The sequence below is a fragment of the Montipora capricornis genome, chromosome 4, assembly GCF_036669925.1.
Source record: "Montipora capricornis isolate CH-2021 chromosome 4, ASM3666992v2, whole genome shotgun sequence".
NCBI classification, from domain to species: Eukaryota; Metazoa; Cnidaria; class Anthozoa; order Scleractinia; family Acroporidae; genus Montipora; species Montipora capricornis.
This window is the reverse complement of record NC_090886.1, coordinates 14,121,777-14,137,311: the sequence shown is the minus strand read 5'-3', so window position 1 is coordinate 14,137,311 and position 15,535 is coordinate 14,121,777. Positions and strand designations below refer to the sequence as shown.

At 39.3% G+C, this 15,535-nt stretch overlaps 1 protein-coding gene across 1 annotated transcript in view; it reads left to right on the top strand.

The window, feature by feature from the left end:
- Positions 1 to 4,223: 4,223 nt before the first annotated feature.
- LOC138045610 (uncharacterized) overlaps positions 4,224 to 15,535 on the top strand; it is a 31,007-nt gene continuing 19,695 nt past the window's right edge. Inside the window, exons 1-9 of the mRNA XM_068892169.1 lie at positions 4,224 to 4,407; positions 6,633 to 6,756; positions 7,075 to 7,303; positions 8,486 to 8,606; positions 9,256 to 9,425; positions 10,908 to 11,026; positions 13,385 to 13,476; positions 14,067 to 14,177; positions 14,879 to 14,971. Of these exons, the coding sequence (XP_068748270.1) occupies positions 7,109 to 7,303; positions 8,486 to 8,606; positions 9,256 to 9,425; positions 10,908 to 11,026; positions 13,385 to 13,476; positions 14,067 to 14,177; positions 14,879 to 14,971 (901 nt within the window). The 5' untranslated portion in view covers positions 4,224 to 4,407; positions 6,633 to 6,756; positions 7,075 to 7,108. The remainder of the gene's footprint in view (positions 4,408 to 6,632; positions 6,757 to 7,074; positions 7,304 to 8,485; positions 8,607 to 9,255; positions 9,426 to 10,907; positions 11,027 to 13,384; positions 13,477 to 14,066; positions 14,178 to 14,878; positions 14,972 to 15,535) is intronic.

The window sequence follows — 15,535 nt, the reverse complement described above, 5'->3', positions numbered from 1 at the left end:
ACACACAAAGTATCCTTAAGGAGCTTGTGTTTGAAAAGTTTCGACCAGGCAAAGTATCCTTAAATAAATGAGCTTTGTTTACATTGTTAGAAAATAGTTTTTGCACACCTAGTCTTTTCGTTAAAAATGCATTACTGGCAAGAGAGGCTCTAAAAAAAGAGTTTTTTTATTTCAAAACGGGGTCCGGTAAGTAATTGAACTCGTAGCTTTAATTCATATCTACTGTCCGAACATGCCACCACCATTATAGCTTTACTTTTACAAATGATTTAACACGAAAACTCCACACAAAACTATGAGCGCTTTTTAGTGTTGTCGACGGCGAGCGGGGTGGCCGAGAATAGGCAAATACGCAAACGTACTAAGGAAATATTGAGGAGTGACTTTATAGGTCAAAGAATAAAATAGGCCAGGAAACGTTTATACTTAACAGATAGCTTTATCACTCTACGTTCTTTATGCCAAGAATTGGCTCATTTGGGCCTCCTATACGGATAAAATATAAACTTGAATTAGACCATGCATGTAACCGTAAACGTAACATGTAACAAGTTTTCGTAGAAACCAAATTCACCTACCTTCGTGTCACCTCGACTTGCACACATTATATAGGAGCTGTAAACTCAAAACTCGGCAGGACGAAAGACAAGGAATCAAGCTACCCTTGGAAGCAATTTCTTTTTATTCAGATTCATTTGTGGCGTAAAAAGTAAACGTTGAACAAAAAGTGGCCGAGAACTGGGCCTCTTACTGTACAGCTGTTTCGAGAAAGTTTGTCCAAAAGAAGCATACACGCGTACGCGACAATGCCTAAAGGCATTACGGTAAACTGTCAGTTTGAGTCAACGAAAACATGACGGCAATGCTATCGAAAACGTCTCCTAGACATCCATGCACATGCTGTGTTACTGACATTAAGATATATAAGGGAGTTTCAAAATTCAGTCAAATGATCCAGGCCATAAATTAGTAAACTGACAAAGGGTTAAGATTCACAGAGAAAGCAAGATTCTCAGTGACTTTAAAATTACTTATTTTATGTCATGTTTCGCAGAGAAAGTTTGAGAAATGTACCAAAAATCGTGGCGCACGTGCAGAGTCATCGTTTTTGCTAATGAACCCTTTGTTTTGGTAGGGTGATGGCGGGAGAGAGCTTCAACATAAGTCTGCGCGTACTACCACTTCATCACCGCTATGTTCTAAGAACTCTTTCATCCAAATAGCTCGCCATCGTAGGTCTTCGCTGTACGGTCATGGCATCGTTCACTTTGTATTGAATACTGTCCCATACTACCTTTCGGCATTGTCGCGACCGCTCTTACGCTTCTTTTGGACAACCTTTTTCGAAACAGCTGTATATATATATATTAAATTTATACTCACTCAGTGATCTTGGTGTTTCAAGCAATCTGATTGGTTCGCTATGTCAGAGTAATTCGCACTCTACGGAGTGAACAATGTGTGATCCAAAAAAAACAAAATGGCCGGCGTAAACTCGCCAGCATCTCTGAATCGGAAATATTGAGAATACAAGATGATGCTGTGCTACAGAATACAAAGAGGGCCACAAAATTTGGCCTGAAAGATTTCTAAGGTAACCAGTGTTTGACTTCGCTTTTCCCGATAATTATTGCTTAAAATTAAACAATCTTCACGTCAACAATTTGTTTCACTCGAAGAAATTCTATTTTGTAGGGCTGGTCGCCCAGCTAAACGAATTTGTTACTGAAATCGAGGAATTAATCACGGCTCGGTGAATATTCTGCCACTATTCACCTCGATTTCAAAGAATAATTGTTAAATATATATATATAATTTTTTTTTTTTGGGGAGGGGGTGGGGTGGCGCTATTAAGAAATAGAGGATATTAGATGTCCGCACGAGAGAGCGCAGCAAACGAGTGAAATGTTTTTCAACACGAGAAGATACATTTCGTATCTTCAAGCGGTCATGTAATGTTTTGTTTATTATATAAACACCAATGAAATACCAAATCATTTCACTTTAATATTTTTCGTTGTCTTAACGTAGAACAACGGCACAATTTATCATGTAACCATAGCAACGGGGATCTATTGTTCCTGCCACACAACATGGCTGCTGTGAAAAACCTCTATAGGCAGTATTATAGGACGCTAATGCGGTTTATATAACATCGTTCGTTCTTGCATCAAACTCTAATCGATTGGCAAACAACTTTTCTTCTCTTCTCTAGGTGTTGCAGGGGAGACGAAACGTCAGCAAAGCCGCTCACCCACAATTCTATAATAAATGGCTCCTTTTGGACAAGGCTTATTGCACATATATTTCAAAGCGTGAATAGTGGAGACATCCACATTTTATTCCAATTATTTTAGTATTAGTATGGAAGAGATTTTAGAAAGATACGAGGATGACTTTACTTTCATGCGAGACGTGGCTATGCATTTAATTATATTGGATTGTAGAAAAATGGCCAAAACCTATCGAAGTAACATTTATCTGTCAAAAACATGTTAAAGTTTATCCTGCATTTTGATTGTTTAATTAAACCTATGTTCACGGTTTTCAATTACCCACAACAACATCTGCATCAATTTCATATAGAGCGTTTTCACTCACGTGACTAAAATAAGTGCTAATTTGATGAAACAAAAGAAACTATTTGCATAAAAATAGAGTTCAATTCCCAGTGGATTAGTTTGGAACACGAACATGACCACCGTTTCTTTGTTTTGGAACACCAACATGGCTGCCGTGACGTCATGTGAAAACGCTCTATCCTGTCCATACTTTCAGTATACAATAAGATTGTTTTGAGTTGTGGATTAGAATAGAAGCAGGTTGCACCCGGCTATTAATTGCCTCATGTGTCTTTAAGGTCGATTTCCGACGTCAGTGTCATACGCGCCGGGATTGAGTTCATTCGGGTTCATTTCTCTGCTTTAAAAGGATTTTCTCTAGGTATTGTGGTTTTCAGCTGCAATGAAATTAAAGATTGGTTTGCTTTTGAGGTTTTTTGTATTGTTTTTATAGCTGAAATCGTCACGTTATTTCAGGGTTTTTAGGGGAAATCTTTCAGTTAATCACGAGCCGGTTTAAAAGGTAATGTGGAATTCCTTTACTGATAAAATTATCTTTACATCACAAACTAAATGATTCTTAGCAAAACGACCTTTATCTAGGCGCTTTACCATAACCTTGAAAAACATCGGTCCGACTTTTTTCAAGATTACCTAAATGCAATCCGTTTCAATCTTGTGTCCATTTGTGTCCATCCATGATTCTCTTTCCTTTTGCTGTATTTCTTTTATGTTGTTCAACAGTTTAAGCGGTCACTGCAATGTTTCATTCTACTTTTTGGGCATTTTGGTTGTCGTGAAATTACAACATGTTACGTAACATAGCCCCGGCCGTTGGCAAAACCAGGATCGGACCGGATCCGACCGGACCGGATCGGATCGGATCGGATCCCACTGGATCGGATTGACAAAACACGGATCGATCGATCGGATCGTCGATCGGATCAATAACAAAATCCCTGCCAAAAGTAGACGGTCGTAAGACAACGTGCTGAAGTCTCCTTATTTATTGAGACTCGTCGAAATGTTTTTTTTCAGAGGTGATTAAAGATTCCGAAGCGGAATTATGAAAGATACGATGTGACGAATTGACATCAATAAGCGAATTGGCTGCGTGCGCGACGGTCTTCTTCTTCAAACATGAACTGACAACCGTTTTTTACTTTACCCCAGTCCCTGACAATAGCAATAGTTGGGATTCTACTCTAATATGACGTAATATGGATATTTTTGCTGCGCGCGCCATCGTCAACTGACATTCCCGTTCTGTTGCTAAATCAGGCTACTGTGCAATTAGAAGGGACTGAGGTAAAGTAGAGAATTGTCGTCAGTTTTCATGTTTGAAAAAGAAGACCGTTGTGTGCGTAGTCAAGTCGTCACATCGTATCTTTCATAATTCCGCTTCGGAATCTGTAATCACCTTTGGAAAAAAAACATTTCGACGAGTCTCAATAAATGAGGAGACGACTATACAAGAGAGAAAGGCATATAGCCCCCTTAAGTTGATTTAAACTGTGATCATACTGAAGAATACCCGTCTAATTTACAGCCGTTTGGTGTGGTTCTCATGCTTATGGTAATCACAAAAATAAAAAGTCATGAATTGACTATTTAGATTGTTTATGGGAAAAAACAAAGCTAGGATACTCTAAGTTGATTGGCGCAAAAGCAACCAGGCCCAGATGGGTATTTCAAGAGAGCCAGACAAAGCCTCGCAACAGAGCAATTCAAGGACAACAAACTATTACGAGGACAAATATTTGTCCAAATCTACGTTGTAGTTTCAAGTCAGTGATGAAATTTAAAATCAGCCGTGGGGAACTCTGAGGATAGGAAAGAGAGTAAGGTAAATCATGAAATTATAAAGTATTTCAATCTCTGTTTGAAAAAGCTGTCCTCACAGGACACAAAAAAATTCAAAACGTTTTCAGAACAATAGCTAACAACGATTGTCAGTTAAAAATGAGGAACCGATCTTTCTTGATTCATTGAGAACAAAGGCCCACCTCTGGATTATTGTGCATAGTTAGAACTTTCCTTGTTTAATTAAGGACACAGTGTGGCTAAGCGAAGTGGTTTGGACGTTCTGAGTGGATTACAGGGGAACGATGAGGGTTCGAGCGTCGCTTTTTACACGAAATCGCTTTGTAAATGAGCAACAACTATCTTCATGCTGTTGGATTCATTTAAATTCATTATTACTCCCATAAGCTTTCATGCAGCTTTACTGAAATGTCGACGTACGACTCGATAAATAAAGTTTCTTTAGTAAAGAATCTTAAATTTTAGAATCCCTTACCAGAAGCATAACTTTAAGGGTAGATATAACTGATTTTAATTAACGATTCAGAATTAATGCGCGTTATAGTAAACACATTTGGTTCCAGTCCCTCCTAGCAGGGATGGCGCAGTGGTGAGTGCACCCGTCTCCCACCAATGTGGCCCATGCTCGATAACCAGGGATTGACTTTGATGGTTCTCTACTCTTCTTCGCGAAGTTTTTCTCCGGGTTCTTTGGTTTTCTCTTGTCCTCAAAAACCAATATACGACTTAGTAAGAGTTGAGTTGATTTGATTTCTGTGCAGTCTCCAGAGTATCCCAAGTTGCCATTCAAATAATGTTCAGTATTTTGCTCCTGTTCCGAGCATGCAAATTTACTAACCAGGTGCTTTGTGGATTCTTAGTGTACAGCCGAAAGCTTTGGCATTAGCGCTTAGTGCAAAACACAAAAACCACTGTCATTTTCTAGCCTCGTTGCTTGAGGATTTTTTACTAAGCTGAGCTCCCCTTCTCATCTCAAATTCTGTTCAGACACGGTATGCAGGGTGATTCAGTCAAATACGATCGCGAGCGTTGATTGTTAATGAGAAAATAAGCTCGAATGGACGAATCCGTTAGATTCTTAATCAATTTCATATATATCATATTTGAATTTGTTCAACCGTTACTTCTGAAGATGTATGTTGTAGCATGCGAAACGTCAAGTCAAAAGGAAAATGCGCTTTATCATTATGTTTGTAGCCGCTGTTTGTTTTATGTTTTTGATTAAGTTGAAATGGCCAAAGAGCAACAATATTTATGATGTTCCGTTAGATTCTGTTAACGGGCCGGGTGATTTTGAATACGAGCGTTGATTGTTAATAAACAAAAAAAAAATTCCAATCGACGAATTCGTACGTTAAAAAAGGTATTATCAAAATTTCTCAGCTCGATGATTTGTATTGTTTTCCAAAAATAAACTCACCAACATAAAGTAAATAAGTTCTTTGTTTTCCGAACGCGGAATCTTAACCACGTCAAGCTAAATAAACAGACTGAATTGTAAACGGCCTTTAAAATCAAAACAGCAGAGAACCTCTTCATTTATTCTGGTTTAAAATCGCCTGATAGGTGGTCACAGCGAGGTTTGAATCTACACGGTCCATCTGACTGTGCAGGTCATGGGGCCCTCTCTCTCCAGTCTTTCCATTCAACGGAATCTTCGAAAATTTCGGGTGGAAAAGATTTTCAAAAATTCCATGTACATGCCCTGTCTTTTCAGAACTTTCGAACTGAACTAGTTTGTCTACTGAGGAGTAAAGAACTTTAATGAAAGCCGTCAATCATTGACTCACTTTGGCGAAACGAGGGAAAACCATCTCAAAGCGAATTGTAAACCAACTTCAAAGTTTCTTTTACTAGGAACATTTTTGCTGCATAACTGCAAAAGGAATTTAGGAAGTTATAGGCTAAATATCAGGAAACCCGTGTAAAAATCTACACATGTCAATATAAATGAAGTTGGAAATTGACAGAACGAATTTTGACCGTGAAGTCGGAACAATGTCTTCAGAGTCTTCAAGACAACCACGATGAAATAAAGCTTAAATTGTCATACCTAACCCCGCTTTAGGTCCTTTGATAGCCTGACTAAACCGTCCAAAATGGACAAATTTAAACGTTTCACTAACCAATGACCGTTATTAAATTTGACCGTAGGATATTCGACCCATCTAAAACAAACAAATCGATGCGGGATTAAACTAACGGTCGCTGATAATCTTATTGTTAAAATGTCTCATTTTACAATAGTTTTCACGAACAGAAGAATATAAAAACAAGGTCTGAAACGCTTGGTGGGCGCAGATCAACACAGACGCTCGAAGATATCACGCCAAATCAAACACCAAAAAAGTCTGCTAGCATCTAAATTAAGGTGAGTAAAAATGTTTAATATGTTTTGTCGTTGATGCCTTTGATTAAGCAAACTTGTACTAAACGTCATAATTTTTTTTTGGATCAAGTTCTTTTAAAACAAAGTCCCTCCAAAATGAAACTTTGGAAGTCTCAGTGACATCTTCAGTTTGAGGCCATGCTATTTTTTGCGGGGACATTCTAAATGAAAGGATGAGCGATTTATTAAATAATTTCAAGTCAAAAATCGAAAAATATAATCAATGATAGCTAGCTTTTTCTGTGCGGGGTTTTTACGCGCCAAAATGAACGACCGTTATTTCCTCCTTTCTCCTAACAGATACAAGAAATTTCAGTGATAAAAGAAATACGTTATGGAGTTTATACTAAAGTACCTTTTCCTATGGCTTTCAACTGTGGCCTCTGCGAGTCAACGGGGTCCTACGATCCCTCAACCGAATGATTTCGCGCAGTGTCGTTTGAGCGACGATCTCAAAGAGCAGTTTGTGGATTTTCACAACACGTTTCGTGGGCAGGTACAACCCAGTGCCGCTGATATGGAATATATGGTGAGTCCGGAGTCTTTTTTTCATTCATGCAGATAATATAACTGACATACGCCGTTTTTTTCACATATTGACTTTGAAAAGTTCCAGAAACGTTTTTTTTTGTGTTAGTGTAACAAAAGTACATTACATCTAAACTACAATATTTTATATTGACAAAATGAGTCTCTTCACCGTAGGCAAACGTCCTTTACTTTTATGCAAACCCTCGACTGCGTCTCGGGTTTGCATAACTGACTCGAATTCTCCCAACTCCCCCTCGTGTTTAGATGAGGCTATGGAAACACGGAGAACGTCCTCTATTGCTTAACTTGATATTACTCACTGTAATATAGTTAGTCATAAATTGTAATTATATATGCAAATTTATTAAAATCACTCGAGCAAGTAGACTGAAATCAACGGCAGAGTTCTTATACACAAGCATAGCGTTGTCTTGCACATGGATTGTTTTTCGACGCAAAAGTTCTTTAAAATCTCAATTGCAAAACACGTGATGTAATAGACCCAAGCCCCTCACAGCCTGATCGTAGATCAAACACCGCTAGATTTTGCTAATTTCAGTGAATAAGCGAATAGATATATCTGAACAAGGAAAGACTTTTGAGTTGAAGTGAGGCTTTCTCGACGTGTCACAATATACACCCTTTTAATAAGTCTAATACATGCCGTTTTCCGCTAATGACGTCGAACTCTTGTTTTCAAATTTTATTTAGAAATGTACAAGGGCCTAAGACTTTTCCGATTTCTTTTCTTGTTTGAAGCCTTTGTACATTTCTGAATAAATTTTAAAAGCATGAGTTTGACGTCATTAGCGGAAAACGGCATATATTAGACTAATTAAAAGGGAGTATAGCCGTAAAGAAATGCCATGTACTATCACAGTGCGATCTCCACAAGACTCTCCGCCATTTCGTGGTCACTTTCAAAATAAATGAAAAATACGCGAGAAAACGCAAGTAAACAAGCCATAATAAATACGAATTAGAAAGCCAAGTCAACCTACTGTTCTCTGCCAAAAGCCTAAAATATTGCCTTCGAGGATCCACATTTGTTCTTTCAGCAATTTCGATAATTTTTTGAGCCCTTAATTTAATTGACCGTTTGCCTGCTTTATCAGGGCGGTTAAACTGAAATAAAAGGTTGAAAATAAACATTTCAGTTGCTTACCTCTGCCTTATACAGGAGTGGAATGATGACCTTGGTAACCTGGCTCAAATGTGGTCTGATAAATGCGAGTGGAAACACGGCTTTACCAAGTTTGGAGCCTGGTACCCAAGTGAAGCATTTCGAAGCAAAACTGTTGGTAAGAAACAAAAAAATAAAAAAAATATAAACAACCATGCAGGGACTTGCATTAATTGACACGCCCAAAAATCAAAATGCCACTAAATAAGGAAAATTTTAAATGTTTTTTTAGCAACAAAGTTACCTCTTTACCACATCAATGCCAGAAGGGAGTCATTGATACCATACTTTTGTCTGCGTGTTTTCCAGGTCGATATATGGTTTTCAGCCAATCTGTAGGCACAGAGATAACAACGGTGTAATGTGCAATAGACCATATTAAACTGGAACTAGCTTGCAGTGGAGGCTAATTCGGAGAAATCTTTTCAAATGCAAATACTTTTTAATATATTTCCCCCGCATTAGGCTTCATTACAGGATAGTTCCAGTCCCATACTGAGAATACGAATATGGTCTATTGCTGGTGGACAAACAAAAGAAGCTGATGAGAGATCTTTTGTTTTGATCCACCATCATGCCAGTGATTCAGTACTTTCGACTTTAATTTTATCGATACTATCGTTTTCCCCTTAATTTGGATATCAATTTGATGATCGCCTTACTCCGTAATTTTTGGCGAGAACCAAGCAACATGAAATCAGAGTTTTTTTTTTAAAGATTAATTGCTTTGACTGACTGACTGATTGACTGGCAAATTGATTTTTCAGGTCAAAATCTTGCGCGTGAATGGGGAAAGTGGATAGACAACAAACAAACCGGCCCCGTGGACTCTGTACGCCGGTGGTTCATTGAAAAAGACTATTATACATTTGGGAAGTTTACTTATCCCATGCCTCCGTCGATGTGTCGCAAAGAACCATGTGGACATTACACCCAGGTTAGAAGAGCTAAAAAAACATTAACTAACTTATTAAACTTTGTGATCATATTCAGAGAACAATGCGCTGACAGGAATAAGTCGCCAGCTTATAGGCAGTATAGAATGATTATCGTAAAGAGCCCAGAGAGGGTTCTGATCTTCGGTCTCGGTGAAAAAACAAGAAAAAAAGAAGGACCAATTATTGCTCAATGTAGATCGTAATTTAATTTCTTGATAACTAGTGACTTTTTAGATATAGATAACTGTAATATTTAGACAAAAACACAAAAAAATATATTGCAAAAGAATGGCCTGAATCGATATCCGCATGATGAATGTAATAATGCAAGTGGCAATACATGATAAACCTACACATCTTGACATATCTGGAATTAAGTCCATCATTCGAAAACGCATCATTCTTTCGTATCTTGTGCTTTTCGTCTTTACTTCGTTGATGGGTGAAAGACACGAAACTAATTTCGGTGGACTTAGAAACTGGGGAAATGGCAAATGGCAAAGAAACACAAGCACAATTGAGAAAGAAAACCGACTTTCAGGCGAAACGTGCCACTGGTCAGGGGCACCCAACGAATCTGTTCCTCACATTATCTGTTCCCCAGAGGAATCTTGCTGGCTGGCAAAAATACAGGTGTTGCGATGAGCTGGCTGGGAAATTTTGTTATCGAGAGGGGTTTTGCCTGGGAATTACTGACTTTTTCTAGTATTTCAACCCGAGCTGGCTGTAGAAACTCTTACGACTGAGGAAGACTAAAAAAAAAAAAAAAAAAAAAAAAAGAGCCCCTTCCCTCTCCCAGAGAGTAGTCACAAACATACGACGGCTGGTCAGAGTGATTGCGCATGCGGAAAAAACCTGTTTTGTCCCGGTTTTGTCGCTTTTGTTCGGTCGTTTCGGATCGAGGGATTTGAAAGCGCGCGGAATTCCTGGCTGGGAAACCAACCAATTTTATCTAGCTGGCTGGGAAATTTCTTGTGTGTCTTGCTGGGAAAAAGGAACAGATAATGTCTTCCCAGCAACACTGAAAAACACCTGAAATGCCTTAATAACATTTATTTTCATTAACTGGGGTAGGCAGATAAGAGTATCTATTCTCTGCTTATCTTTATGCCACCAACCAAATCAGAAATCATAGCGGCATCTTTGAAAGTAATCTCGTCAACTGTTTTGTCTTGGGAAAACAATAAGAAAGAAAATTATAAATTTAGTGACACGATTCCATCTTATTTGATGTGTAAAAGCCAGAGAAATTTAGCATTTAAACCAAAATTCAACGAGGCGGACAGTTGATGTTTCGACGAGGCAACCAGAGAGGTTGAGAAGATGCTTTATTGGTAGCCGCAGAGCCTGGGAACTGCTTACGATCAGCGAGACTTTGAGACAGAGATTCGGAACAGAAATGAAAAATTGCCCCGTGTGGATAGCAGAAAGCATTCGCACGCAAGTAGCACGTTCTCGAGTCAATTTTTTTTATCTTTAAGGTTGTTTGGGCAAGCAGTAAGAAAGTCGGATGTGCCTTCAACTGGTGCGACAAGTATTTTGGAACTCCTCACCCCTGGGTTCCCGGGGAGACTGTTGTCACTTGTGACTATTACCCAAGGTAAGAAAATTGCTCAATGGGTGTGTTTGATCGGAGGCCTATTTTAAAGACATCATTGTGGGGAAACCGTTTTGTGTTGAAGCCGCTGATACTGGACGTACGTATGACGTGAATGGGAAATCAAACTTTATTCTTTCTTTAATAATGATCAGTGATACAAAAAAGAAAGACATCCCATATAAATCACTTGACTTAAGATACTTAGAGCGGTTTTCAATTGAGTGTCGAAAGTAATTAGCGAATTGCTTTCGTTTATGATTACTTCACTCAGTGATGGGTTCAAAGTTCTCGGGCCACTATTTCAACCAATCAGAAGTGAAACCAAAACCAATCGTGGCTCGCGCGTGCACATTTTCCCGCGCTTTGTGTCGGCTACGTGTAATAACTTCGAGTTTTCAACCTCGTTTCCAAGGCTTTTCTCCGCCGAGGTGGCAATTTCCGAGTTCATGTCTACCTCCTCTACAAAGATAATGATAATGATAATGATAATGATAATGATAATGATAATGTTTTATTCAGCTCATATTGTTGTTTACATTTGATTTGAAATTCTTAATGAGGTTTCGGTAGCATTTTAGTTTTTTTTTTCTTTTAGTTAGCTAGTAAGTTACGAGCTGGGGAGCTAAGTGAACCGATAGGTTTTCTAGTTAGCTCCCCGTACAATTTAAGTTATGAAAAAAAAATGCAGGTAATCATAAGGGACAAATTACGTACAATTTTGCATTTATAGGAGAAAGCTCCGGCTTTAAAAGGTTTTTCACCTGCTCTAGAGTTTCCTTTGACGCCATCAATGGCAAATTTAGCGTCAATGGTGGAGCGGCTAGAAAACGTGGCCGTCCGCCATGACATATGCTAATCTCTCAAAGGGAGTCTAAGTGCAAATTTTTTTGTGATGGTAATTAGTTCTACCTTACATATGAATGAAAACTAATTTTCAAAAGGCGCGAGACAAGTTTGAAGAGAATTCTGTTGTTCCAATTTTCTCATGCTCAGGGCAAACTCAAGTGTACTGCTCTGATTGGCGAGAAACCGTTTTGTAAAGGCGTGGTGGGTTAGGTCGGGTTTGTGCAACCGGAAAGTAACGGTACATTGAAATCAAGAGTCCATTTACGCAAGAGTAATAATTTGGTATCAGGTTTGTCCCCATCAAACGTCAGAAAAGCGTATATTTTTAAACCAAGTTTTGCGGGGAACAAAGAATAGACCAAATGTTGTATCCAATAGGCAATTTCCGAGTTCATGTCTACCTCCTATTCAAAGCGAGTCTATAAGCAAAATTTTTTGTGATGGTAATTAGTTCTACCTTACATATGAATGAAAACTAATTTTCATAAGATAACAATCGTACCTAGACTCGCTTTGAAGAGGAGGCAGACATGAACTCGGAAATGGCCTATTCAAATCATCCCGGGCTTAAGATTCTTTGTGTGTTGTATTGGCATTACAATAAAGCATTCGCATTTGAATGATATGGAAACACCTAGAGCAAAATTAACGTTTTATTGCCAAAGGGTTTGAATTTAGTACAACATTGAGTTAACCGATTTGGTCTATTGTTTATTTGATCCCGTAAAACCTGTTTTTTGACTTTTCTGACGCTGATGAGGACTGGGCCAATTTTGGGTAAATCTAACTCTTGGGTGATGGACTCTTGTTGAAATGAAATTTCCGAAATTTCAAATATTTGTTATTTTTGTGGAAAGGGCTCGAACTCTCTGCCATTCTGGCCCGGGTTGCTCGAAGCATGGTTAGCGCTATCCCATGGAAACCTATAGGTTTTGATACCTCTTAACCAACGGTTACCGCTAACCAGGCTTCGAGCAACCGGCTCCTGATTGTCACTCAAGGCCTGGGCAAACAGCCTCACCATTTGCTTCAATGTCCGTTCTATTTTGTTCAGCAGCGATGTTAAAACCGTTTGCTTCCCCCCCCCCCTTCCCCCCCCCCTCCCCCCACTTTGAACATGTCGAATCGAAGTTGAATCGATGTTGAGTGAGTTTAAAAACATCTAAACTTCGTTTCAACAACCATTCAACATTTCTTTTGGTTTCGCGAATGTTGAATGAAGTTGAAGCCGTATGCCCTCTTCTTCAACATTGTTGGGTATGCGCATGCGTGCTAATCGGTCTCTCAATGACGTATCCATGTCCGTATCCATAGTAATAACCGTGACTGCAGCCTGGAAATGAGTACAAGGCTTAGTGGAATCAAATGTTGATGATGTGTTGAAACCATTTGCCCACCCCAGCAGTGAACATGCATCGTTCAACATCATTCAACAAAATCGCACGGATGTTGAAGCAAATGTTGAAGCCCTTTTCCCGGGCCCTAACATGCATGCTTTACGTTCTTCTGCAGCGGTAACGTGATAGGGAAGCTTCCTTACACAGTTGGCCCACCTTGTTCTAAGTGCGCAAGTGGAAAAGGATGGTGTTACAAGAACCTCTGTAGTAAGTGGTGAAGGACCTAAAAGCAAAACAAAAGAGGCTGACATGCGATGAGAAAACATTGACATAAAAAGTCTGTTTACATTGATGGAGTAATAAAAGGAGAGATTTTTTTCCCTGAAGAAGAATTCAGTATTGCGGTGAATGCCACAATCTTGAAAATGAATACCCCTCTCTGAATTATTGATTTCCTCACTCGGAAAAGGCTAAAACAGAGCATTCCAATATACCCTAACCCAATCCTAACAGTAATATTTTCGTATTGTACTTCATAGATAGCTGCCTAATTTTTTTAGCCCATATGGTTGTTATAGGCAGCTAATACCTTATTTTTCAGTTTAAAAATCAATGTTATACTTTTTTTGTTTCCTGTTGTTGCCAACGGAAGCCAGGGTAGGATCAGCTGATTTAGGAAAAATGACTTAACTTCCTCATAATAAAGCGGAGTTCGAAGAAGTGAATTCTTTTTCAGTGGGAAGGACTGTTCCATTTGTTGCCCCACCGAGACGGTCAGGTTTTCCATTCAAAAGGAAAGCACTACCGGAAAAGGGCCTAAAATGGATAAAAACATTTTTTACATATTTTTTCTACAGGAGATTGCAAGGATTTCAGCTCAAAATGTGGAAAGACCTTCACCAAAAGTATGTGCCTCACCCACAGAGACCTGATGGAAAAGAGCTGTCCTCGAATGTGCAATCTTTGCCGTGAGTTACAAATCTGACGCATATCAGTTGGATGCTTTGCGCGCTATCAGTTAATTCAGCGGTCAAATTTTCTATATCGCGCAGTATAGACAGAGGCCGATCTCTCTTCTTCCTGCATCTGACGAAATATTAAGGAGCTTTAGCAACGACGACGGCAACGGCAACGGCAAAGAAAACATCGTCGTTAAATGTGAATTCGCTTTATTGTAAGCGCTTCGCGACTATTCCAAGCATTTTAACGTGACGAAGGTGTGGCAAGCCCTCAAGAACAAAACTAGTATAAACGGCGCTCAATTTAGGGGAGAAAATGATAATTTATCCTCAAGCGCTGACGTTCTCCTTAAAGTCGCCCGCAAACGAGGAAACATTGTTGTGGAAATATCGTTTCCAGAAATGTTTCATCGGCGCGCAACGAGGAAACATTTGTGGAGGAAGCAAATGTTTCTGAACAAATTCAAAAACATTTCTGCTTCCCGGGAAGAGACAAATGTTTCCTGTGGGCGCGGACGGGGAAACATTTGCTTCCGCGACAATGTTTCCGCAACATTGTTTTCTCGTATGCGGGCGCCTTAAAACCTCAAAATTGTTCATTTCACGTTGTTGTTTTGCTAACGATGGCCAAGAAAAAGAAAATTTGTGACGTTCTTGTCGCCGTCACCGCTGTCGTTGCTAAAGCTCTTTGTTGTGCTGTTTCCCTACAGGATGCCCTTTGAAGTGTAAGAACGGAGGTCAGGTTGATCAAAAGACATGTACCTGCACTTGTTATGGAAAGTGGAAAGGCCTCGACTGTTCCGGTAGAGTATACACTAAACTATGAAGAGGCCCTTTAACCTTCAGTATAGGACGTTTTCAACCAACCTCTAGAGATGAATGAAGGGGTAGTTTCTAAAGAAACTGTGATGCTGCGTCGGTGGGGAAGTAGTATACAAAAATTTGGTTTTATCAACGGAGTTGATAATGTAAATTGGCCACCGTACAGAGATTCTAAAAGCTAACCTCTAGAGAGGTTAGCTCCTCTAGAGATACCAATAACAATAGAGAAATGTACGACATCCGGTGAGAGAAGGCGGCGATGGCGTCACGTGAAAACCTCCTATTGAGTGGGAACTGAAGAACAGGCTCGGAAAACATTGGCGCTCAAAAGATCTTGTTGCGTCCATTTCTCGCGCGCCATTCGTCTTCGTATTTCTAAGAGCACACATTGGTTCAGTAAACAGACACTTCAACTGGGCAACGCCAATCGAATGTCGAACTTAATTATTCAATCTGACAAGAATACGTGACACAATATCATTGTGCAGAATATCTGACTATAACTACATTAACCGGCACTCGCAAAATTTACAGAATAAGCCAGT